Genomic DNA, 25,457 nt, shown 5'->3' with positions numbered 1-25,457 from the left:
ATATAGCCCTATCTATTTACTCAAATTTGTAAAAAATGTTTTTTAAATAGCCATATTTTTGAAGTCACACTTATTTTGAAAAAAATAAACCTTAAAACTGTCATATTTTAGAGTATAAAACCATATTTTTGGTTTTATACTGTCTATATTCTAATATAATGAAAGAAACAAGTCTACATGAATTATACTTTCAATTTTAGGACCTTTTTTTTAGTGTAAACATTTATATGCGTGAAATAATCATCTCCTCATTGTTATTGTTATATTATTATTTTATTATTAACTCATTCACTGTTCTTAACTACTATAGATGTCAAAGATTAATATTTTATTTTGCTATTTTACTGAGCCCTTGACAGCTAAAAGCCATAAATCAATTTGAGCTCATTCAATGCCAAGGACGTATTTTTAGGGGAAAAAAAAAAAAAATATATATATATATATATATATATATATATATATATATATATATATATATATATATATATATATATATATTGTCTTTGACAGTCTGGAATTGTATGCTGCTGAATGAGGTAATAACAAAATTCTTTGCTGTCCCTTTTTCCAAACAAACATGCCCCGCCCCCCTGGGGGTGCGCTCGCCCCCAGTATTTGCGCCCCTGGCTTTTTCTCAGCCTTTTTGTGTCAGACGCGCGAGGAAGAAGAGGAGGAGCAAGAAAAAGAGCGCTTTTTTTCTCCTCGCCACCTGCACCTGCCCGATGATGACGATGAAGAAGAGGAGCGGGATGCGCGCCAACGCTGCCCACGGCCGGGCCGCGCCGGCGCCTCGGATATGAACCCAGACAAAAAATGCCTTTCGGCTCGAAGAAGGTCCGAGAGGACTTGGAAAGACTTATTGCGAGAGACCAGCCGCGGTCGGCCAGCATGACCTCCGCCTGCTTGCCTTCTTTTCTCCTCTTCCTCGTCACTCTCAATGCAAGGTATGTTGCCATATATAGCACATTTGCATAAATGTGCCATAAATTCGCTGAAAAATTTTGTAAATTTCCCGAAAACTGCAGGTGAATTTTCACAAACTTTAAAGGGGAGTTTAATGGAATCTTGTGCAAGTGTAAATACGCTAAGAATGTGTTGACATAAGTAGACATGATTGAAAAATGGATTCCATAAGGTTTTAGGGCAGGGTTAGGCTTTCAAATTTTAGATTTAAGTTGAGTTTTTAAATACACATATCCCATATCTCAAGGAATATGTATATTTTAATATGAGTTCTCTAATGATTTTTACTTCAATTCAATGGAAATTGCGCAGCTCCATTTGTTGTACACTTTATGGCCATAGGGGGCAGTATAATACAGGTAGACACGGACACATGGAGATGCTCAGTAAGCTGCTGCAAAATGCGTTGATCTTTACCAAGGATAAAGAATAAGTGTGTGAGTGTGTGTATATATATATATATATATATATATATATATATATATATATATATATATATATATATATATCAATATATATATCAATATATATGTGTGTGTGTGTGTGTGTGTGTGTGTGTAAAATAGTATTCTAAAAAGCTGTACTTTAAAACAGTAACAGTTTTGCCACAGATTTTACTGCATTTCATTGAAATTGTGTTACTCAATCTGTTGTATGCTTTATGGCCACAGGGGGCAGTATAATAAAGGTAAATATGGAGACGCGCAGTAAATTGCCTTAATATTAACGGATCTTCGTAGAGGATAAAGAATATGCGAGTGTATGCACAGACACGTATATTTACGACGTATATGTACATATATTCTCATACATATGTGTATGTATGTCTGTAAATTCTGTTATATTATCTGTTTGTGTCCAAATATTTCTTGATTTTAAGCAGTATAACGCCTTTTGTTATCCTTTCTATGGCGTTTTTCGTTGCGTATTAGCTTCAGCTACAGTCAGCTAGTGGGGTTCAAGCACACAGCAGCTGTGTTTCTATTAATGTCAATGGAAAGTATAGAAACTTCTGGAAAAATCTGGAAATTTACTCACTTAAATCAAATAAGATGATATTTGTGTCTTAAATATATCATTTATAAACTACTTTATTCACAAGCATATTGTTTAAAAAGATAAAAACATTTTTCAACAGATGAGCGTATTGTTTATATACACGATGTACATATGTGTGTGTGTAGGTGTGTGACATCCAGCTACATGGAGGACTACGAGGACGTGACGGTCCGCCAGATGTTGGCATCCAAATCTCGCCAATCGGACGCCACAGAAATCCTCAACGGGCTCCTCAAGGACTACGACCGCAAGCTCAGGCCCGACATTGGAGGTCATTGGTTATGTTTGTTACTATTATTGAGAACATTCGTTATCCAAGTCCTAGAAACGATGTTTTTATACTTTTGCGAGCAAACTATACACATTGCATTGTTTTTCCTAATTTTGTAAATGCTTTTAAAGGCGTAATAATTAGTTATTTACATTTTTTTTTCCTTCAAACACTCAAATTGTTCAGTGGGAATCAGTTCTGTTCATACATATGGAGGTTAAATTTATTAACACAGGCAAAAAATTGACCTGGTCTCTACCGCCACCTACTGTCTTGAGGTGAAAGAAGTCAACAAAGAATTTTCTGTTTGCTGACATAGTTTGACGGCCGCTCAACGGAATGTTGCGAAAATCGCAGGAAACTCAATGTCATAAATCCTATTCAAATGCATCTCAAAAATTGTAATTATAATGCTTTTATATGGTCCAGAATTTGGACAATGATTATTTTTGTACACAAAATCTCTCATGTCCAGCTGCAAACACAAAGAAATGTTGCATTTTGAAATTTTACATGTTTTATTCATCTACTGGAAATTTCAGCTTTCAAGTGTTTTTTTTGTCCCCCGTTGATTGTTTTATGATATAAAAAAATCAAAAGAATTTTCATAATTTGTAACATAATGCTCCAAAGGTTAAGTGAGATGAGGAGTTTCACTTAGATAAAAGTAGAGATTTGTCGCGTCTTAGTGCCGCGTAAATTGGGGACGTGAACTGTCCATCTTATTGTAGTGTTTGGCGGCTATCTTGCGGTATTTTTGAGTAAATTACAAGAATTTATTGATATTGGTAAAGAAATTCGAGCTAGCGCTGTATTACAGTTGGCTATTCATCTTCCGCAAGAGTTTCAATACTTTTGCCAAATTCACAGAAGGATGCCTTTTATTGTCCATCACAAGCGCAGCAGCAGATGGCCATTTCATCGCCATGGCGACGCACCTTTCCCTGTCAGAAGCTCTCCGGCGGATGACACTGATTGATTGATTGACTCATTCAGGCAACTTCATTGCTGTTATTTACTCTCTAGCTAGCAGCTCTTTGTGAACAAACTGCTCCGATTTGGAGCTTTTGTGACTGCCACGGTCAACTTAAGTTTGTCTGTTTGTGAGTTGTGATGATAAAAGAGCAAGTACTGCAGATACAAACAGCTATGTTAGCATTTAGAGGTAGCCGCTAACTTTCCAGCTAGCTTTCAACTGGCTAGCGACACTTTGTAATCTAATTTTTCTCCGGTTTACATAAAAAGCTAACGTAGCTTTCTACATCTTAACCAAGTTTTTCTTATAGTGGGAATTAAGTCGTGTTTAGTACTCTTGCAGATTTTATTTAGACTTCTACTTCCTGTTGGCTTCTTAATCTTTTTTTTAGCTTTTGAATGGCTGACACGTATTTTGAGTCTCGCAAACTGGCGGCTAACATGTGACGCTACGTAGTAATAGTAAACGCTTCACTTGGCACTCATTGCTACTTATTTGTTTGGTGCTTGTTCTGCTTTTATTTTGGTAGGTGTCTCTTTCCTGTTGGCTTGCTAGCACTCCAAAGAAGCTTTTAATGATTAACAATACGTTTGTGTTACGTTTGTATTTGTTATTTTGACAAGAACAAGCTGAATGTCAACCGCTATGTAACCAACTGGAGCTAACGATTAGCTAGCTACCTAGCTTTCGAATGGCTGACTGACTTAATTTTTATGACTAGCAAATTGACGGTTAAAACACAAAGCTACATAGTAATAGTTTACACTTCACTCAGCCCTTATTATAAGTTAATGTTTAGTGCTTTTATTTTGGTTTCTTTTTCCTTTTCCTTTTAGTGATTCAAATCTTTGATTTTTTTTTTTTTTACTTTTTATCTCTCATACTGCGTTTGTATTTGTGATTTTTTTTTTTTTACAGGAAGTAGTGAATTTGAGTGAAGCATTGGACTAGTGCATGTCAAATTCATGGTTTATTAATACTCTTTTTGTAGATATCCACTTCCTGTTTGTCTGTTTTTGTAGACGAAGGTCTTTAAATAGGTGTGAGACCATTTGCGAATATACCAGAACTACTATGTAACCAACTGAAGCTAGGCGCTGACTAGCGAGCCAGCTAGCTTTTTGAAAGGCTAACTGATGTTTTTACAGACTAGCTAAGACTAGCTATGTGGTAGTCGTTCACACAAAGAAAAACATGCAAAGATATTTTTTAATCTAGCTAGCTGTCGGCAAACACAATACGCAAAATTAGCGTCCATATCCTCTATCTGTCATAACGCTTTTATTTTGGTAGATGAATACTTCCTGCAGGCTTGATGGAACATTCAATTAGCTTTAACACAAACACAAATTGGAAACACTTGTCAAAAGTTGCTAATAATAACAACTCACACCCAAAACAGCTACATTAGCATAGCTAGCTAGCTGCTAGCTTAGCCAGCTATCCTCAGGTGTCCTAGGAAAAACGGTAAAGCGTTTCTCCGCGCGTTATTGATTTTCCGCGCCGCTTGTTCTTTTATTTAAAAGAAGAAACGAAAACGAAGGCGACGTTAATCCTCCTGCTTTGATGAGTTTATATTGGAAATCAAAGGTGGATTATCCCGCAGTCTGAGAAGGAGACGAAGAAAGAAAAAGAAAGACACTTCTGCCTCTCTCTCGCTCTCGCCGGGTGGAATCGATCGACTCGACGTTCCACATTAAAGCGCCTTTATTGACTAAATTATAGCACATTGTTCTCCTTTCTACATAACCGGGACGCGCATCTACTCTACTTTCCACGCGTAAACATGTTTCTCTTTTCACGGAGAGACGCTTGGGATCATTACTTTTCCCTCCATGTACTGATAAGCATTCGACGTATGATGTGGTATGCTTTGGATCATGAGCCATCCTTTTCTGCCGAAAAATCAATTTCATATTAAAATGCCCATTGAGGAGCCGGCCGGCTAGCTAAAGCCATAGCAGATGTTTTCCAACATGGCTGACTGTCCATATAATGTGCAGTTGGTTTACACGAGACGTTTGTTTGGTTCCGTCCACACCAAAAATACGCGCGAGCGGCCAATGACCCTTGTCCGCTAATTAGCATTCCGTTCCTCCTCAACAGTGAAGCCGACGGTCATCGACGTGGACATTTTTGTCAACAGCATCGGACCAGTGTCCTCCATTAATATGGTAAGTTACAGCAAAACTGCAAGTAAATAATATTTTGGGTTTTAGCGAAGTATTTCCGGAGGCTCGAAAATGATCTTTGTACGTTGACGGGTTTTCGAAAGAGCTTTGCAATGAGATTGGAATTTTCGTCACATATTTACAAATATTCGATAGGTCCATCGGACATTTTTTTTTTTTTTTTATGTTCTTCAGTAAGGTCTGAGCAAAATGGATGTTTTTAGGCCAATGCTAATTCGGATATTTGGAGGATATAAGTAAAAAAAAAAAAAAATTGCAAAACCATTAATCGCCCAATGAATTTTATTATTTATTTATTTTATTATATTATTTATTTTATTTTTTAAATGAGGAAACTTATTTTTGCTACCTTAAAATCATAGTCCCCTTTTTTAGCAATTTTCAGCATTAAAAACATAATATAAAAACATAATAAAATATATTATGTATATTTTTTTATATACAATTAATACTTACATATATATATATATATATATATATATATATATATATATATATATATATATATATATATATATATATATGAGACGCTAATAAATGGAATTAGTCCCTTCACGGTGAAACGTTCTGAAAATTGTCGGCTTTGTGTGCTGGTGGTATGAAACAATGGTGGAAATAGAACGAAAAGGAGTGGGAGGGCATAATTTCACCTTATGTTTTTTTTTTCTTTTTAAACAATAATGTGAAAGACAGAATAATGTGAATCAAACTGGAATCTCGGACTTGACAGATTAATTGGCTAGTATTAGCGCTATGAAGATCTTCAAAAGATTTTCTTTTGTGCATGAACTCCTTAGAACATAAGAGGGAAAATGAAACATAACTCAGTCTTTTTTTTTTTTAATATAAGGCAGTTTTTGGCAGATTTTTGTTTCTCTCTGAAACAAACACTAAGCATCATAAAAGTCAAAATTATTTTTAGGATATTATGTGGGCCGGTAAATTTTTTATGATGGGCCGAAAATGGCCCGCGGGCCATAGTTTTCACACCACTAGCAAAAGCTACTGTGTGATAATGCAAAAAGCTTTCTTCAATTACAGTAACAAAACAACACCATTTTTTCCACATTCAATCATTTTAATTTAAAAGCAAAATAAAGTCATGTGCTCTCCAAATCAACAAAACATTTCTTAAGCCTATTTTTCCTCCGCTAACCAAATCAATTTTTTTTTCCAAGAAGTAAAAGAAACTTTCCTTTGTCGGAATTCGGAGAACCAATCAGCAGGGGAGGCAATCAGTCCCCCCCGAGCGTTTGGCCCGCCTCCGTCTAATGGCAAATTATGTCACAGATTAGCCGGCGAGAAATTTCTGTTCCTTTATGAAATCTACCTCCACAAATGCACTCACACTGGCACCATTTATTCCCATCGCAGTTACACGCGGGCTAATGTTCACTTTTCTTTCTCGCAGTCCCCGCGGCGGCGCGCTATTAAAGGTCGCCGGCGCCCTGTGCTCCCCTTGATTATAGACTTGTAATTGGCCCGCTACTTAAGCGCTTTTGGCCAAAGGTCAAACGCAACATGAAAACATTTGAGAAGCCGGAGAAGGCGAAAGTGTTTGGCTGAGGAACTGTTGCCATGGGAATGTTCTGCCGTCTTACTTAGCGGCGAAATAATAATAATAGTCATTCCGGCCCTCCGATCGTCAGGATGTTTTGCGGAGTTTGCCCGGGGGGTGTTTCGGAGGGAAAAAATGTCTCTGCGTTTTTAGGCATGGTTACTTGAGACGTTTTGGGGGGTCGTTATGCTTGACGGGTTCGCCGCGCTAGGTGAAACTATTTTTTAACGGGTGCTTATGGGGATGAAATGGCTAGCGCAAACTAAAATGGCGGACGTTCTGTACATTTTTAGGCATGGTTCCCAGAGGCTTTTTTGCGTCTCGCGTTATGATGGGCAAGTCCGTCAAATTTTGAGTCACTAGGTGGAACTATTTTTCAACTGGTCCTTATGGATAAGAAATGGCTAGCGCAAGCCAAAATGGCTGACGTTCTGTACATTTTTAGGCATGATTCCCAGAGGCTTTTTTGCGTCTCATGTTTTGATGGACAAGTCCGTCAAATTTTGAGTCACTAGTTGGAACTATTTTCCAACTGGTCCTTATAGATAAGAAATGGCTAGCGCAAACCAAAATGGCTGACGTTCTGTACATTTTTAGGCATAGTTCCCAGAGGCTTTTTTGCGTCTCGCGTTATGATGGACAAGTCCGTCAAATTTTGAGTCACTAGGTGGAACTGTTTTTCAACTGGTGCTTATAATAAGAAATGGCTAGTGCAAACTAAAATGGCGGACGTTATGTACATTTTCAGGCATAGTTACCGGAGGCTTTTTTGCATCTCATGTTTTGATGGACAAGTCCGTCAAATTAGAGTCACTAGTTGGAACTATTTTTCAACTGGTCCTTATGGATAAGAAATGGCTAGCTCAACCCAAAACGCCGACTTCCGATCTTTTTCTGCATTGACTTTTTCGCCGAATTTTGTGTCGCTACTTCAAACCAAAATTCAACTTTTTCTTGCGCCACATGATAGAAGAAGAACATAGCCGGGTGAAACGAGTCCGCCAGAAGTAGAAATGATCCCCAGATGTCCTAATCACGATCGAGCCGGATTCCGATCAATTTTCCTATGCGGGTTTTTCCAGGAATACCAAATCGACATCATCTTTGCGCAGACGTGGACCGACAGCCGTCTGCGTTACAACAGCACCATGAAGATCTTGACGCTCAACAGCAACATGGTGGGCCTCATCTGGCTCCCCGACACCATCTTCAGGAACTCCAAGAATGCCGACGCCCACTGGATCACCATGCCCAATCAGCTGCTCAGAATATGGAACGACGGCAAGATACTTTACACCTTGAGGTAATTTCGAGACGTTCGGGGTAACCAATCAGGTGTTGGGACCCGCCCATCAAACTTTGACGAGCGAGGTTGACGGATCAACTAAACGCATGAAACGCTGCAACAGTGCGTCATTAAAAATGGCATTAATTAAATGTTTTATGAATTAATTAAGAGTTGTTAATTAAACAAAGTTTCATTAATGAATTAAAAGTGTCATAAAATAAGTAAAGGTTTCATTAATTCAATAATTATTTGATTAAATAATTAATTTTGTTTAAATAAAGCAACATTTAATAATAATTTTTAATTAATGTTTCATTCAATTAATAAAGCATTTAATTAATCAACTCAACATTTATTTGATCAATAACACATTTGATTAATTAATGAAAAAAATATTTAAGTAATGAAACCTTTAATTAATTAAACATTTAATTATTTAACCGTTATTTAATTATTGAATGGTACATTTATTCATTGAATTTTGGCACTCTTGGTCCTCCATACTCCAGAAGCATCTATATTAGTCTATTTCTGTTTCCTCGCGAAAGGTAATGCATAAAAACCACGGATAAAGAGCTTTAGCGTCATGGCTGACCATCACGTCTATGCGGCGGCCATGTTGGAAGGGGCAATGCGTGCATTGCGTGGACGTTGAAAATAAGCCGTAACTTGCTCATTTCTCAACCGATTTTCATTACGTTTACCAAGTATGCTATCAACACAACTTGGAGGAGAGAAAAGGTGAAAAATTAGTTTTATTTTAATTTATTTACTCAGTTCCGTAGACTTATACGGCACAGTTTAAGGGCTTTCTTAGGTTTAGTTTTTTGTTTTTTCCCTATCCACACATAATTTGTTAACGGCTAGCTTGTTGTCGCCGTAGGCACGCAGCAATAAGAAGAGGTGTTGTATCTACTTATTCATATCTGTGGCAATGATCTAATGAGTCATAATAATGCTATGATCAGCGTATCATAATGATTGCTCGAACATTGGAAAGCTGTGATCATCCTTTTTGTGATTATAGCCAAAACTCCTTTTTGAAATATGGCTCATTGTGCCTCATTTCACTCTGCCGACTCACAAATATTGCTAATATGTTGACAACTGTTTCCGAGGCAACGGAACTTGGGAAAAGTTTAAATGCTGTTATGATGTTCGTGAGAGCTTTTAGGGTTCGTCATGTGACCTGGACTCGCAACTTAATTATCAACAACTAACTATTTTCGACAATTTCCTGTGTGAGTCAGAATTTTTTTTTTTTTTTTTGTAATTAATGACAACAAAAACTCCAGTGAGTGCATCACATCCTGCCGCTTTGTGCTTTATTTAGCTCTTCTCTGAAGTTCATCTCAACCTCAGTAAACATCATCAGGCGAGGTCGTTGAATTATGGGAGATTTCTTTCGTGTAAATTTTAAGGGAGCGATATTGCGGTCAGATTGCATAAGAAGCGGATGATGAAATGTCAGCGGGTAATAAATGGGCTTGACGTGGCGGGAGCAAACAAAGATGACATTTGTTACGGCCTTAATCAAGGAGGGGGAAAAAAAATCACTTTTTTTTTGCTTTAATTCAATGAAAATTGTGTGTGACTTGACCACTTGGGGGCAGTATAATGCAAACATGTAAACTCTTTGCAGAGGATAAAGAAAATATACCTGTGAGTATCTGTCTGTGCTAATTGTTAGCCTGCCTATGGGATTTCCCTTTATGTTGTAGCAATAAGGTAGCAGAACTTTAGCATTTTGAATTTCTGCTTCCGTCAAAAAGTTGAGCAAACGACAGCGTGTATTTTGAAACTCTTAAGTTTTATCTCCAGTTACTGTCATTCATTGAATAAATAGTAGAATTTGATCTTTTTTGACCACTTGGGGGCAGTATAATACAACCACATACAGTACATGAAGACGATCGCAGCTTCTCAATAAGCGCCAGTAATATTAGTCATTCTTCGCAGAGGATAAAGAAAATATGGCTGCGTATCTCCAGGTACCGCCGTTTATTTAGTAATTAGCACTAGCGAGTATGATGTATTTCCTGGCTAATTATCTTAAATTGCGGTTTACAGACTGACCATAAACGCAGAGTGCCAGCTGCAGCTGCACAACTTTCCCATGGACGAGCACTCGTGTCCGCTCATCTTCTCCAGCTGTGAGTATGCAAACCTTGACTTTATTTGACAAAATTTGAATGCGCACAACTTGATTTCATGAGAGTAGAATTGTATTACATCTATACATAATTTGATTTCACTGAACTACAGTGTTTAAGTTTTTTTTTTTTTTTTTTTTTAATATCATTTTAGTATCACACAGTGTTCCGTGCTGTTTATATATACTTATTTCAGCGGATGTGTCTGCCGTTGCCATGGCAACCACTCAAGAGTCGGGATGGGTGGGGGCGCGCGTCTGGGGCTTTTCCGCTAATCAACTCATTACGATGCTTATATGCCGCTCGTATGGACGTATACGGTGGATGGCATGGTAACTGCTAGCGCATTAGCATATTGCATGTTAGCATCTCATCTCATTTGTAATGTGACTCTGAGGCAAGATGGAAAATCATGATCCATAGGGCTAAACTCTTTCTTTTCACCAGTTAGCTAATTGTTGGTAAGCTACCATACAACATTTAGATGTTAGCATACCGACTGTTAGCACGTTAGCATCGCATTTCACTTCGCGTTTCTTTAATCTGTTTTTCTTAAGTCTGAGGTAATATCAATTATTTTGCGTTAAAGAAAGTATGCAGTAAATGGCATTGCTGCTGTTAGCACATTAGCATCTAGCATGATAGCAGGATGGAAATCAAGAAATATGATCCATATGTCTGGTTGGTATGCTAACATATGACAGTTCTACATTAACATACCAACTGTTAGCATGTCAGCATCTCCTTTTCAGTACAGTAGATCAGAAAAAAATCAGAGTTAGCGCATTAGCACCTAGCATTTTAGCTCTTATTCTCATTTCAAACTTGACTATGCAGCTAGATAGAAAACGTCGATCTGCTCTCGCTCTTTTTTTGCTTTTATTAGTATTTTGCAACAAGAGCGCATGCTAACTTATAGCAGATAGGGCTAGCATGTTAGCATCACATTTCTCTGTGCATTTAGACGTGTTTTTAAGTCAATAATGATTATTTGAAACTAAAAAATCTTTAGTAATTGGTTTTAAAGGGATGATTGGGGGCCCCAGGAAATCTTGGGGTCCCAGCCTGAAAAGTGAAGTTTTTCCATGGCTAACATATAGCTAGTACTGCTAGCGATCCAGAGTTTGAGTACTTTTGCCGCGTTTTGCAGACGGGTACCCGCGAGACGAGATGGTCTACAAGTGGAGGAGGAACTCGGTGGAAGCGGCGGACCAAAAGTCCTGGCGCCTCTACCAGTTTGACTTCATGGGCCTCAGGAACACCACCGACATCATCAAGACCACAGCGGGTACCCAAAGATTTTCTCAGCTGTCAGACTTTTGTTCCGTGAATATTGGAAGTGTAGGCTTCTTTTTTCGGCGCTGGTCTGCGCCCCCCGCAGGCGACTACGTGGTGATGACGGTGCACTTTGACCTGAGGAGGCGAATGGGCTACTTCACCATTCAGACGTACATCCCCTGCATCCTCACCGTGGTCCTGTCCTGGGTCTCCTTCTGGATCAAGAAGGACGCCACGCCGGCCAGGACCGCTTTGGGTCAGACCGGACTTCAAATCCTTATTTGAAACCCTGATCCTGGCTCGTAACCGTCACTTAAGACCTGGTTTAATACCTTAATGTGAAACCCTAACCTTGACGTAAATTCATAATTTCAATCCCTAAACCTTAATTCAGGTTTGTAAACCCAAACCCAAATTGAAAACCTAACTTTTGTTGGAAACCGTAACCATGACCTGAAACCAGAATTCGAAACCCCGACCCTGATTAGAAACCCTATTTTAAAAGGCAATTCAGGTTTAAAACCTTAATTTTAAAACCAAACCCTTGCTTGAGACCCTTAATTAAGACCCTAGCACAGACTTGAAACCATAATTCAAAACCCTACTTTGAAATCCTAAACCAACTTTAAAACCTCGAGCCCAACTTTAATCATTCATTTCAAGCCTTACCACTAAAGTAAACTAATACATGCGGCAGTGGGATTTTTTGGGGGGGTGGGACTCCCAGGTATTTCTTGTAAACAGGTCAGGCTACAGCAAAGGGAAACACAGTGGCGTGCAGGCCTAAAATAGCCGGGCCAGCTTGTTGCCATAGCGACACGGGCGTACGGACAAGTGAGACGGGAGGCAGTCACGTTGTGGACACCACAGGTTTGAAACCCCAATTCTACAAACCCCAACCTTGTCTTGACGACTTCATTTCAAACCGTAACAATTTTTCGAAACCCTAATAGATTTGAAACCCTAACACTACTTTAAAACTCTGACCCAGACTTAAAACAATCACTCGGAGACCTAACTAGTTTTTCAAATCTTAATTTGACACACTAATTTAAGACCCTAGACCCTTGACAACTTGAAACCCTAACAGTTGTTTAAAACCCTGACACAGACTTGAAACCCTAACTGATGTTTCAAATCCTATCGTTATCTTGAAAACCTCCTTTGAAACCGTAACAATTGCTCAAATCCCTGATACAGACTTGAAACACTAACTTGAAACCCTAGCCAGGGTTTCAAACCCTACTTTGAAGGTCTAATTTAAAGCCCTAAACCTGTCTTGAAAACTTCATTTGAAACCGTAACAAGTTCAAAACCCTGACCCCCCTAACCCTAACCCTATTTTCAAAGCCCAACTCATGTTTTAAAACTTAATTTGAACTGCTAGTTTAAGTTTGAAACCCTAATTTTAGGCTTCAACGCTTTAAAACCCAAATTTGACAGCCTAATCCAAAAAGTAGTTCCCCAATTCAAAAGCCTAATTTACAACCCGACCCCTGTCTTGAAAACTTCATTTTAAACCCTAAATCAATTCAAAACCCTGACACAGACTTCAAACACTGACTTGAAATCCTGACTAGGGTTCCAAACATAAATTGAAAATCTTAATTTAAAACCCTTACCCTGTCTTGGAAACTTCACTTGAAACTGTAACACAAATTTAAAACCCTAACACAAAATTGATACCCTATTTTCAAACCATAACTAAGACTTTAAACCTGAATTTAAAGTTTCACACCTTAATTTTTAGCTCCAACTCATGTTTAAAACCCAAAACTGAGCCTAAATAAAAACCCTACTCCTGTCTTGAGAACTTGGATTGAAACCTCAATACCAGTTAAAAACCCTGACGCAGACTTGAAACCCTAACTCAAGTTTGAAATCTTAACCCAGACTTGAAAGGGTCTGATCCCTGTTTTGTTAAAACAATTTGAAACCCTACCACTAGATTGAAACTTTTTAAGGCGGGGTTTCAAGTCCGACTGAAAGTTGTTGCGACGCCTCGCAGGCATCACGACGGTTCTGACGATGACCACGCTGAGTACGGTGGCGAGGACGTCCCTGCCCCGCGTGTCCTACGTGACGGCCATGGACCTTTTCGTCACCGTCTGTTTCCTGTTTGTCTTCGCCGCCCTGATGGAGTACGCCACTCTCAACTATTACTCCAGTTGCAGCCGCACGCCCAACTGCATGGACAGGAAACGCCATGTAAGTACGTCACTGGGGTAGGGTCTCGAGCGCGGGTCTAAAATTTGGATTTCAGACTTGCGCTAGGGTTAGCGACGACAGTTTCCTGCCAAGGTTTGTGCTTCGTAGTAAGGTTTCAAATCAGGATTTGAGTTTGTTTCAAATTAGTGCGTCAAGTCTGGATTAGGGGTTTTAACAAAGCTTAAATTAGGGGTTTAAGGCTAGGTTTAGGCTTTTACATATGGGGTTAAAGACAGGCAAGGGGTTTCAAAAAACAGTTAAAAACAAGAGGTGGATTGCCAAATTAGGGTTTTGAGGCAAATTTGGGATTTCAAATTGGGGTTTTAAAACAAGGGTAAGGTTTTCAAATGAGGTTTTTCAGACAGTTTCAATGGTTAGGGTTTAAAGTCTGAATTTTAAGGCAGGTTTAGGATTTGAAACCAGGCTTTCATGACAGGGTTAGGGTTTTAAATTAAGGTTTCAACAAGGGTTAGGGTTGTAAATCGGGGTTTGAACGTAGTGTTATAATTTCAAATTAGGGTTTTAAAACAGGGTTAGGGTTTTAAATGAGCATTATATCAATGGGTAGGGTTTTGAGACAGGTCTAGGAGTTTCAAATTAGGGTTTCAAATCAGGATTAGGTTTCAAGTGAGGGTAAAAACCAAGTGTTAGGGATTTAAATGAGGCCTTCCAGCCTGAGAAGTTTTGGTCTCAAAGTAAGGTTTTCAAAGCAGACGCGTGTCTTTCCAGAAGAACTACTCGGTCCTGGACGCCAGGCGGCCTCCTCACACGGTGGTGGCCCTGAACAACGCCACCTACTGGCAGGACTTGGACGACACGTGCGCCTCGCAGTGTCTGGACGGCAAAGACTGCGTGGGCTTCTTCTGTTGCTACGACGACTGCAAAGACGGCGCCTGGCGGAGGGGACGCGTCCACGTAGACCTGCTGGACCTGGACGCCTACTCCCGGGTCTTTTTCCCCACCTCCTTTCTCCTCTTCAACGTGGTCTACTGGGTGGGATATCTCTACCTTTAGTTTCCAAATATGGGCGGGCCGTAGATATGAACGTAGCGAAATAGGACACGCCCCTTTTCAGCTCTGGACCTACAAAAACGCTAAGGCACTGCCAGGGCTAACGCTAGCCGGTAGCCAAAAGAGCATAGCGAGCGTATTTTTGCAAATATGTCCACTGTTAGCGTCCAAATACGGGCGTGTTATAGACATGAACATAGCTAAATGGGACACGCCCCTTTTCGGCTGTGGGCCTACGATGACGCTAAGACGTTACCAAGGCTAATAATAGCCGCCAAAGTGCATTGCTAACATATTTTTGTTCAAAAATGACATTTCAAATATCTGCCTGGACACGCCCCTTATGAACACAGATAATAGGACACGCCCCTTTTTGGCTGTGCCTCTATAACGACTAATGCTAATGCTAATAGTAGCTCCTAAAGTGCATTTCTAAAATATTTATCTTCAAAAATGACATTTCAAATATCATAACAATGACACGCCCCATTTTGAACATTGCTAAAGGAGACACGCCCCTTTTTTGCTGTTTGCCTTTGACAACGACAATTCATCATCAATGCTAATAGTAGCCGCTCAAGTGCATTGCTTACACTTTTGTTCAAAAATGATATTTCACTACCAGGACACGCCCCTCACCAACAAAGCTAAATAGGACACGCCCCTTTTTGGCTATGTTCCTACGATGACGTTAAGACATTACTAAGGCTAACAGTAGTTAGTAGCCTGAAGTGCATTCCTAGCATATTTTTGCTTATTTTCAGGTTTAGTACATGAAGTTTTACACCCAACTGAGAAAATCTGCCGCTAAGCATGAACACAACGAAGGATGATCAGGGTAAATAGTTTGCAGAGTTGCTAACTACCTAATTGTAGCCATTTCGAACACCTTACTAACATATCCTTTTTATTTGGGCAAAATGATGACGTTTCTTGTAGTACTTACCTGAGAAGTACTAAATTGGAGATAATGAAGGCAACTAGCTAGCTATGACGCTAGCTAGCTAATCTTATGTGCCTGTAATGACTCACAACATGATATTTAGGCCTCATGCCGTTAGCATGTACATACACGATATGTAAAGGTTACTAGCGAGCTAAGTCGCTCGCTAACTAATTGTAGCCGGTAGCCTAAAACGCCTTGAAAACGAAGCATTCTTTGGCTGAAAAATACGTGTCAAATAGCATTTAAAGATCACGACACATTAGTAGTTTGTTACTGTTACACAAAGAAAGCTTAGCAAGGTCATTAGCAAGCTAAGACGCTAACGCGCGCCAGCTTGTAGGCTAGCCTTGCTAACAACAAAACAATATTTAAGTGTAGCGTGAGGATTTTTAATTGTAGTGTTGATCATTAATCGTGCGTTTTCACTAGATTTTTTTTCGTTTGTTTTTTTTGACAATGCAATAATGCCAGAATGGTGCTATGAGTCGTGGATAATTCATACACGCACGCGTGCACACAATAATATTCAGATGGAATATGAGCAACACTCGCAGTAAATTTTGTTTTTTTTTTATCCTTATTAGTAATTACAAGTATATATTTTTTTGTTTTAAATCTAGTGCGAAAATAAACCAAAGAAGCTTCACTAGCTCAAAAGTGTTTCGGTGGCGTTCCGGGAGTTTTGGAATGGGCGAGCTAGCATAGCATTGCGCTGGGATTTTTTTTTTTGTTATTTTTTAATTTGTAAATATTGTAATTGAAGGCATTGTGATCCCACGAAAATACAAGTGAAAATACTGCTTATTTAGACAAAATTGGAAGCGAGGATTTGTAATCCAGCATCAGGGTGTATTTTACGGTGGCCCTGAAGTGCACATCACACAAACAAAAAAACCAAGCGAACAAAAAAGGGTAATCACAAACAAAAAACAGCACACACGAAAAAAGAAGCAAACAAAAAAAAGAGCTTGGAAGAAAAAAGAAGTAAGCAAGAAAAAAGAAGCAAATGAGAAAAAAAAGCCTGCAAGAAAAAAAACAGGACAGAAAAAGACGCAAACAAGAAAAAGGACGCGCGCAAGAAAAAAAAGCAAACAAAAAAGAGCACAAAAGAAAAAAGAAGCAAACAATAAAAAAAGACGCAAACAAGAAAAAAGATGCACGCAAGATTTTTTGTGTGCTTTTTCCTTGTGTGATTCTTGTTTTTTCTTTTTTTTTTTACGATTACATGTTTTTGTTTGTTTGATTTTCACTTCAGGGCCACTGTGGTGTTTTGCATAATTTTCCTGAACTTTTTCTCGTTTTTCTATTTTTTTTTCCTATCTTTCTGAAGCACAAATAAAATAAAAAAAAAGACTCGAGCCAAGATTCCCGCGGGCGTTTTTCATCGTGATTTGGAACTGAAAATTGCAGGACACGGTCCATTGCGCGGGTGCATCATTTGTGCTGTTCAAATTTTCGTTTGCAGTCACTAGAGATGATTTTGGAGGTCATCCAGAGTTCACCCAAAAATATCGACATTACCCACAAAAGGACCCAAAATGGCGCCGGTCGGTTTGCGCTACTTTGCCTTGAGGCATTTTCTCGTAATTGCGTTACCACGGCAACCAGCTGTCTCGGAATTGTGCTCTATCTTCTTTTTGAGGCCCTTTGGCGAGATGCTGTTTTATATGTGCATTTCGCATCATGGTTGAAACAAATATGTGAGATTTTAGGAAAAAAATTATGTCATGATATAAGTGTGAGGGATGTGTTTTTTTTTTCCATTTAATTGGAACACTGCTGAAAATGCAATATTTTTTTTCAATCATCTTAATGAATACATGGTCATTTATTTTAAAAAAATGCCTTACCGCACATTGTTTTTTTTTTAACGCCTTAATAAACATGGCTGTTTAAAAGAAAAAGCTTTACTACGTGTTTTTTCTTAAGCAAAAAACAAGATTAAAAAAAACGCCCTAGTATACATGATGGTTTATTTTAGACAACGAAAACGCCACAAAAACACCTTAGAAAATGGATGTTTTTTGACAAAAAAAAACTTTACGACTACTACCACCCAAAAATGCTTTACTGCCCCCCCAAAAAATACCTTACTATGCATTACAGTCATTTTTATTTTTTTTTTTAGAAAAAAAACTAGTGTACATAACTGTTAAATAAGATAATGCCACAAAAACACAAAGAGGATAAAATAACAATAAAATAAATAAATAAAATTTCCTTAGAATACATGATACCTTGTTTTCATATATATAATGTTATATTAGTAATTCCATACTACACTTTTTTTTCTGAAAAACCATCTAACTATCCAAGGTCGTTTTTTTCTTTAAAATTTTTGATGATAATATTAAAAAAAATTATATTCATATAAAAAATAATAATAAAAAACGCTTATGATCCTTTTTTTTAATACACCCTTCTATAGAGTGATTTAAAAAAAAAAGTATACAATTTTCTGTCACTTTTTTCAAATTGTCATGAGGAGACAGGAAGCTGATGCGCATCCACTTCCTGTCGCTCCACTTTTCAGTATCCACGAGCGTCATTTTCAAGCTTTCATTTTGAGTTCTCAAACGTGAATCACCGGACGACAATATGGAAGTTGTTTTTTTTTTTTTTTTTTTTCGCAAGCGTAATCAGCGGTCGTCATTGTGCATTGTGATTTAATTACAAGCTAGAAGAATAAGCAAGTAATGCGCATTCAAGGGTCGCCATTATGGCGCGCCGGCGCCGGATGGCGAATAATGCCCTTTAATGAATGCACATTAGCGCCGGACTCCGCCGCCAGCGTTTCTAGGCAACGGCACAAAGAAAACTCGAGGGGCTCCTCGTCACGCCCGACATGACAAACGTCGACCCCCGCGGGGTCAAGTACGATTATATGACGGAAGAAAGCCACGCCTTTTTCAAAGCCGCCGTTTGCTAGCTAGCGACGCTCAGAAACGAGAAATGAAATGATGCAAACTTTCGGGGTTGTGCTTTTTTTTTTTTATCAGAATTCTTAAAGGTTTTTGACTAGTGAGAATTCTAACTCATTCAATCCCAAAGACGTATTTTTACGCTTTTAAGACTCCAGATATGCAATCGCAGGTACTTTTGTCGTTTGTATTTTTGACAAAGTGTTTGGCTGAAGGAGGGTCTAAAATTGCTGGAACTAAGAATTATGTTCAGTGAGACCCCCGGGTTACGGCGTCCCGGCTTACGCAATTTTCACGTTACGAAGTGGAAAACTACGTTTTTTCGATATCTCTTTGTGGCATTTTTCCGACTTCACGCCATCGACAACTGTCATGACCTGTGGGGTTGGCTGTGTTTATATTGTTTTGCCTCCCTCTTCAGGCGTTTTTAGGGAATTCCTCTTATTTTCTGTTCGTATCTAATTAGGGATTATGGCAAGAATTAGCTCAAGTCTACATCACTCAAAGGTAAATAAAATTTCATTTTTACCACATATATTTTTTATTTATGATGTTATTAAGTTGTATAAATGTATATTATATATAAGTGGTACTTGCTAAACTATTTTGTTACAATTTTTTTAATTTTTATGTACAGTTTTGATGTTTAATCTGTTTTCTTTTTTTTGGAAGACAGCAAAGTGAATTGCATCCCACCCAAACACGAGACTTTGTTACAAAGGTCACAATGTCCTCGATTGAGGACACAGGGACATGAACGAGTCAAAAGATAGAACAAAAAAGAATTGTCCTCTCCAGTGGACACGAATGAATTGGCTGGCACACAGGATGATGCGCAAGTATATATTTTTGTATTCTTTTTTTAAACAGATGCATTAAAAGACAGATGAGCCTGGAAAGAATTTAAAAACACCATCACCTTTATTTCACTGAAGTGGTGCTGCTGATGAGACATCAGAACGCAAAGTCGGAAATCATCCGCGCCAAATCACGATCTTTGCCGACAAAAGGACATTCTCCGGATATGTGCCCAAAATATTACACAACAACGATTATAAAATCCCTTTAAATGGGCGTTATGGTTCCTTTAAATATAAATATTAATAATAATAATTTTGGAGGGGAATATTCTGTCGTTCTTTTTCTTCGGGACCGTTACCGCGTCGGATCTCCGGCGTTGGTCCGGTTCTGTACAAGTTCAAGTCCGAGGTCACATGTTCCATCCGAGTCCGATGTGAGTGGCCAGCAGGTAGCACATGCCGATCATGCACGTCATGATCATCATGGGGAAGCCTAACCTGTCACGTCAAAAAAAAAAAAAAAAATGCAGAATTAGGTACAGTCACCATGAGATCCAGTCAGGTAACTGCGGTGGTCCTATTCATACAGTCTTTGGCTGGTGGAAATTTCACATCATTTCATGCAAACACTGCCAAGATTCAACAAATTTAGATTTGTGTGTGAGACCAGATGTCCTCTTTGCCCAGGACAGCAGCAAGTTTTGTTAAATATATACTGCAGAAAAGGTCAAAGAATTCAAGCTATTAACTCATGAAAATGCTAAGCTAGGAACTGAAAATGATTCGAGGTTATCATGACAGCATTTTCCACATCATATAGCTGATACCAAGATGTGAAAAACTCTGTACAAGGAGGACTAGCTTTGCACGAGAGATAACAAAATTTAGGCTAGTAATGCTTGAATATCCACAGCTGTGACCTTAAAGTCATTCCAGTTCACAAAGCATTACCCATATCATAAAGCAGACAGAAATTCCCAGTGTGTGAAACGAAATTAAAAAAAGGCCAGCTTTGCACAAGAGTTTACAAAGTTTAAAGTAGTAAATCTGGAATATCCACAGTTGTGAATTAAAAGTAATTCCAAGTCCCAAACCATTGCCCACATCACAAAGCTGATTGAAAATACTAAGATGTGCAAAACAAAATGCACGGATGACAAGCATTGTACAATAGGTCGTGAAATTTAAGCCAGTAACGCTTGAAAATGTGCAGCTACTGTATAAGCAAAAGGTAATTCCGGATCATAAAGCATTATCCACATCACAAAGCTGACAGAAAATACTAAGATGTGCAAAACAAAATCCACGGATGACAAGCATTGTACAATAGGTTGCAAAATTTAAGCCAGTAACGCTTGAAAATCTGCAGCTACTGTATAAGCAAAAAGTAATTCCATGTCATAAAGCATTATCCACATCATAAAGCTAACTGAGAAAATACCAAGATCTGCCAAACAAGATACCAAGATTAATCGATTATTTGATAAAATAATAGTCAGATAAATTGATTATTAAAATTATCCTTTGTTACAGCCACCTATCATAGGTGTGTAAAATGAAGGGTCCAGACAACTCCCATCAAGTAAATGTCCCATTTTGGGGGGTGTCCTTGAACGCACCGTCCCAAGAGGGCGGATCCGCGCCGTAATTTTCCAACAGACATCTCGAGCGCGAACTAGTCAGTGGCCTCTCGCTTGGCCGCCACTTCCACTTTCGCCGGAGCGACTGCAGATGGTCGGCCGTTTGGCCGCCTCCCATGTCCTCCATGGACACATGGCGCCTCGCGGAGCCCGCGAGACTTTGCCCCCGGCTCGTCAGCCAGCGCCGATCGCTTGGACCGGCACCAGAATGCCCCTTGTGCCAGTTGAAATTGATATTAGGGCACAAGACGTGGAATGTTTGACATTTTCAAACAGCTGTTTTAAGGTCGCATAAACCCAAACTTGTGCCACAAACTCGCTAAGGTCACGTAGCGGTTTGATGATGCCAGGCTCGATTGGTCATACCTGGGGAGTGAGGCACAGTCGGACTGTAAAACAAAAGAAATTGTATTTGTTGCGTAGTTTTCTGGTGATGCGTTCAATGGCTAGTCACGCATTACGATTGAAATGTTATCCAAGATTTAGCATCTGTTTAGCATTAGCAAAAATAATAACACGGATGAACTAGCGACTAAATAAGCTATAAACCGCAATTGAGAATTGATAGCGTAGTTCTGATTTTTGAAAACCCCCCTAGCTTAAATCGCTAACTGAAGGCTAACGGCTAATTTGTAAGTCCAAACCTCCGCTACAAAATAACGTCACTCGCTAGCAAGACCAGCATTAAATATCATGACATTTCTGCCCTTTTTAAACGTAAACAAGGGGGCCGCCGTCATTAAAACCTCGTCAGGCGCAGATGTTGCTAACATGCATGATGACGGTCGTAGCCGGTGACGGCTAGCAAAATAATGGCAGGCAAGGATAAAAGAAGAATGGGGTCGCTACTAGTGGACACTTGTCATCCTTAGTCACGCTCCATCAAAAGGCGGCGAGAAACCCGCAGGGATCAAGTGGGGCGCGAAGGCAGCGGCGTACGAGTCAGACCTCAGCTGTCGAGGGCTCCGAGGGGGTCTTCCTACCAATCAGCAGCCTCTCCCCGAGCAGCTGTGACCCAGGCGAAGGCCGCCGCTCCTGACCGGAGGCCAAACTTTCATCCAGGAAGTGAAAAAACAAAGGCGCTTCTTTTGCTCTTTTCTTTAAAATGACCAAGGCTACAAAACGCCATCAGCGGGCAGAACACTTTATGCGTTCAAACAAGATTTTTTTTTTTAAATTAAAAGTCAAAGCTAGATGAAGCTAGATACAAAAACGCTAGCGTGCGGATATATCTCTATGCAAGAAATAAATCTGCTTAAGATTATCAAGTAAGATAACTAGCCATTAGCATTGAGTTAGCAATTAGCAATTAAAATAGGATTACATAAATCATCGCGTTAGGATTAGCATTGAAGATAGTGATTAGTGGCCAGCTCAAGATCATTAGCATGCTAGCTTAGTCGACTGTTAATCATAATAATAGTGCTCCTTGTTTATTGATGTAATTATAATTTTGTACCAACAGATGCTAGAAAAATATTAATTTCATGATTATTCTTGAGTATTCAAGAATTAGCGCGGTAGTAATTAACGAGCAATTAGCATCACTTTAGTGATTAGCAATTAAAAAAGGGGGAGCATAAGTAAGACGTCCAGTCATGATTAGCATTTAAGATTTTGATCAGTGGCTCGCTCACGAATATTAGCATACTAGCCTAGTTGACTGTTAATCATAATAATAGAAGTTACTTGTTTATTGTTTGTCATTTTAATTAGTATCCAAGATAACTAGAGATTAAAAATAAAAATGATTAGCATAAAAAAACTAGGGCAGTAGCAATTAACTAGCAATTAGCATCGAGTTTGTGATTATCAGTAAATTTTGAGCATTAGCGATTAACATTGAGTTAAGTATTAGCATTTAAGATAGAATCGTATGTTATCTTGCGCACATTAGCACGCTAGCTAAGTCGACCAAATATCATAGTGTTTTCACGTTTCTTGTTTGATTGTAACTTTGTACAATTTATGCTAGAAATATAGTTTCTTATTAGTATTCAAGATAACTAGGGATTAGCACCAAGTTAGCAATTAGCAATTAAAATTTGATCGAATATATTAGCACACGAGTTAGGATCAACATTTGAGATAGGGATTAGCGTGTTAGCTTACGAACGTTAGCATGCGAGTCCAGTTGAATGTTGTATTTTGCTGTCCACTGAAAATGCCAACACAAAAACAGATGATTGATGATTTTTTTTTTTTTAAAACGTATCTGGAGAGCTTTTTTTTAAGGTGAAAGGATGAGAAAGAATAAGAGCCTATGCAGGAAAAAAGAAAAAAAGAAAGCTGCATTTGTCGGAGACAATAGCAGCTGCCCCACTTGAAGTCGGGGTTAATTGCGACAGGTGATTCTCACACACAAAGCCCGGTGCCCGAAATCCATGGCGACAGGCTCGCAAATGAAGCGACGAAAGCTTCAAAGTGCTTGGCTACCATTGGCCACGGCCGAGCTATCTTTGTGAAGCGGGCTCTCCATCTAGTCGATCTCGTTGGCGGGCGCTCCGCTACGGAGGCATATGCGGACTCATTAACATGCAAGCGGACCTTCGGGCGTCGTAAGATGGCGGCCCGATCAGACTTGTGGCACTCGGTGAAAATTTGACCGACGACTACCCCGACCGCGTTTGTCGAAAAAGGAGCGTACCTGAAGAACTCCATGAAGCTGAAGCCGTAGCCGTGTTGCTCTGCGATGCCGGCGCACACCACGTTGGCCGACGCGCCGATCAATGTGCCGTTTCCTTCACACGCACACAAAAAAAACGCAAACATTGAAGAAATAGCTCAAACTGCTATGCGTTAAGCACACAGTTACTTAGTTTAGCTAGCAGTTTGTTACTTACCCAACGAACTACAACAGTTAGTTAGTTAGTTAGTTAGTTAGTTCGTTCGTTCGTTCGTTCGTTCGTTCGTTCGTTCGTTCGTTAGAGTGGTGGCTAGTCAGAGGGATTTCTAGCTAGCGAAAGGAATAACTAAAGGAGTAGTTATTTAGCAAAACTAATAGCTAGCTAGTCAGTCAGTTAGGTAATTAGCACAATTGTATAAAACAACCAAACACAGTTAGTTAGTGCTGTCTGTGTAGCTAACTAGATGAATAGCAACCTAGCTCGCTAAATAATTGCTAGGGTAATAATTATCAAGTTAGCTAGAGAAATAGTAGATAGTGATTTTGTCATTTATTCGGTCAATCAATCTTTTAGTTATCAGGATTGCATCAAAACAACCAACTAGGTTTTTAGTTGGTTGGAGAGCTAGATCAATTTAGTTAGTTGGTTAGTTAGTATCATGTGTAGGTAACTGGAGGTCTAGTTTGCCAGTTAAATAACTAGCTAGTTAACAAGAAAAAGCTAGCTATCAATTTAGTCAGTCAATCATTTATTTAGTCACCAAACAACACCAAAATAACAACTTTAGTTAGTTAGTTAGCCGTGTTGCACAGTAACTACATAGCAGAAATAACCAGGTTCCCAAAACTGACCTCAGTTTAAAACATAATGTTTTGGTCTACATGTAGTATTTTGTGTGTTAGTTAGCAGGGCGTCGTAAAAGGCTTGTTAGTTTGACCTTCGCATGAGTGAAACTGACCGCCGAGACAGGCTCCCATGGCCAAGGCAAAGATGAGCGGTTTTACTGGCAGGTTCACGTCTGCATCCTGACTCAAGTTGATAAGAACTGGAATCTGGAACAGGAAGACAAGTGGGTTTTTGTGTGTGTGTGTGTTTAGCTGTTCTCGTAACGCCCCAAATCGCATCATTTATAGCATAGCCTGTCACAGAACATTCTACATGCCATGCAACATGAAGTTTCTGATGAGCCACTTGCAACGTTCGACTTGTACATCGAGGGTGTCGGAGTCATTTTAGCTCAGGGGGAGGAAAATCTATTCTCAAGCGAGCCTGCCAGGTAAAATCATGCTATATAACTTAATTAAAAAAATAAATGCAATTTTATATATATATTTAGCTATTTTTGCTAGTTTTCTTTATTTTAACAATAAATGATGAAATTGAATTGCTGGTCCCGTATGTATCCTAATTAGCATTTTTCCTTATTGCATGAAACGAATGGAAAATTTCGATGATGATTTTTCCACTCTTCCATAAAATACATATTTTAGATCGCATTATTAGATAGCTCCAGGCTCTCTCTCTCTACTACGACCTTCAATTCTGCCTTCCCCGTTAAAAACGGTT

At 39.0% G+C, this 25,457-nt stretch overlaps 2 protein-coding genes across 3 annotated transcripts in view; one reads left to right on the top strand and one right to left on the bottom strand.

Moving 5' to 3' along the window:
• The first annotated feature begins 632 nt into the window (after positions 1-632).
• On the top strand, positions 633-17,786 carry gabrg3 (gamma-aminobutyric acid type A receptor subunit gamma3). Its single transcript, XM_088425022.1, has 9 exons — positions 633-944; positions 2,148-2,293; positions 5,376-5,443; positions 8,102-8,322; positions 10,378-10,460; positions 11,611-11,748; positions 11,842-11,994; positions 13,747-13,946; positions 14,676-17,786. Exons 1-9 carry the CDS (start codon positions 814-816, stop codon positions 14,958-14,960), a joined length of 1,425 nt encoding a protein of 474 aa, XP_088281148.1. The 5' UTR covers positions 633-813; the 3' UTR covers positions 14,961-17,786.
• Positions 17,787-19,722: 1,936 nt separating this feature from the next.
• The window catches only part of oca2 (oculocutaneous albinism II), a 28,937-nt gene continuing 23,202 nt past the window's right edge, over positions 19,723-25,457 (bottom strand). For both annotated transcript variants that reach the window (XM_088426393.1, XM_088426394.1), the window contains exons 22-24: positions 24,850-24,943; positions 23,912-24,005; positions 19,723-20,122 (exon numbers count right to left, since the gene is read on the bottom strand). In XM_088426393.1, the coding sequence (XP_088282519.1) occupies positions 20,035-20,122; positions 23,912-24,005; positions 24,850-24,943 (276 nt within the window). In that variant the 3' untranslated portion in view covers positions 19,723-20,034. The remainder of the gene's footprint in view (positions 20,123-23,911; positions 24,006-24,849; positions 24,944-25,457) is intronic.

Source organism: Hippichthys cyanospilos, chromosome 10 (genome assembly GCF_059441005.1).
Source record: "Hippichthys cyanospilos isolate Australia breed blue-spotted pipefish chromosome 10, RoL_Hcya_1.0, whole genome shotgun sequence".
Lineage (NCBI taxonomy): Eukaryota > Metazoa > Chordata > Actinopteri > Syngnathiformes > Syngnathidae > Hippichthys > Hippichthys cyanospilos.
The sequence above is the reverse complement of the archived record's forward strand: the minus strand, read 5'-3'. Positions and strand labels throughout refer to the sequence as shown.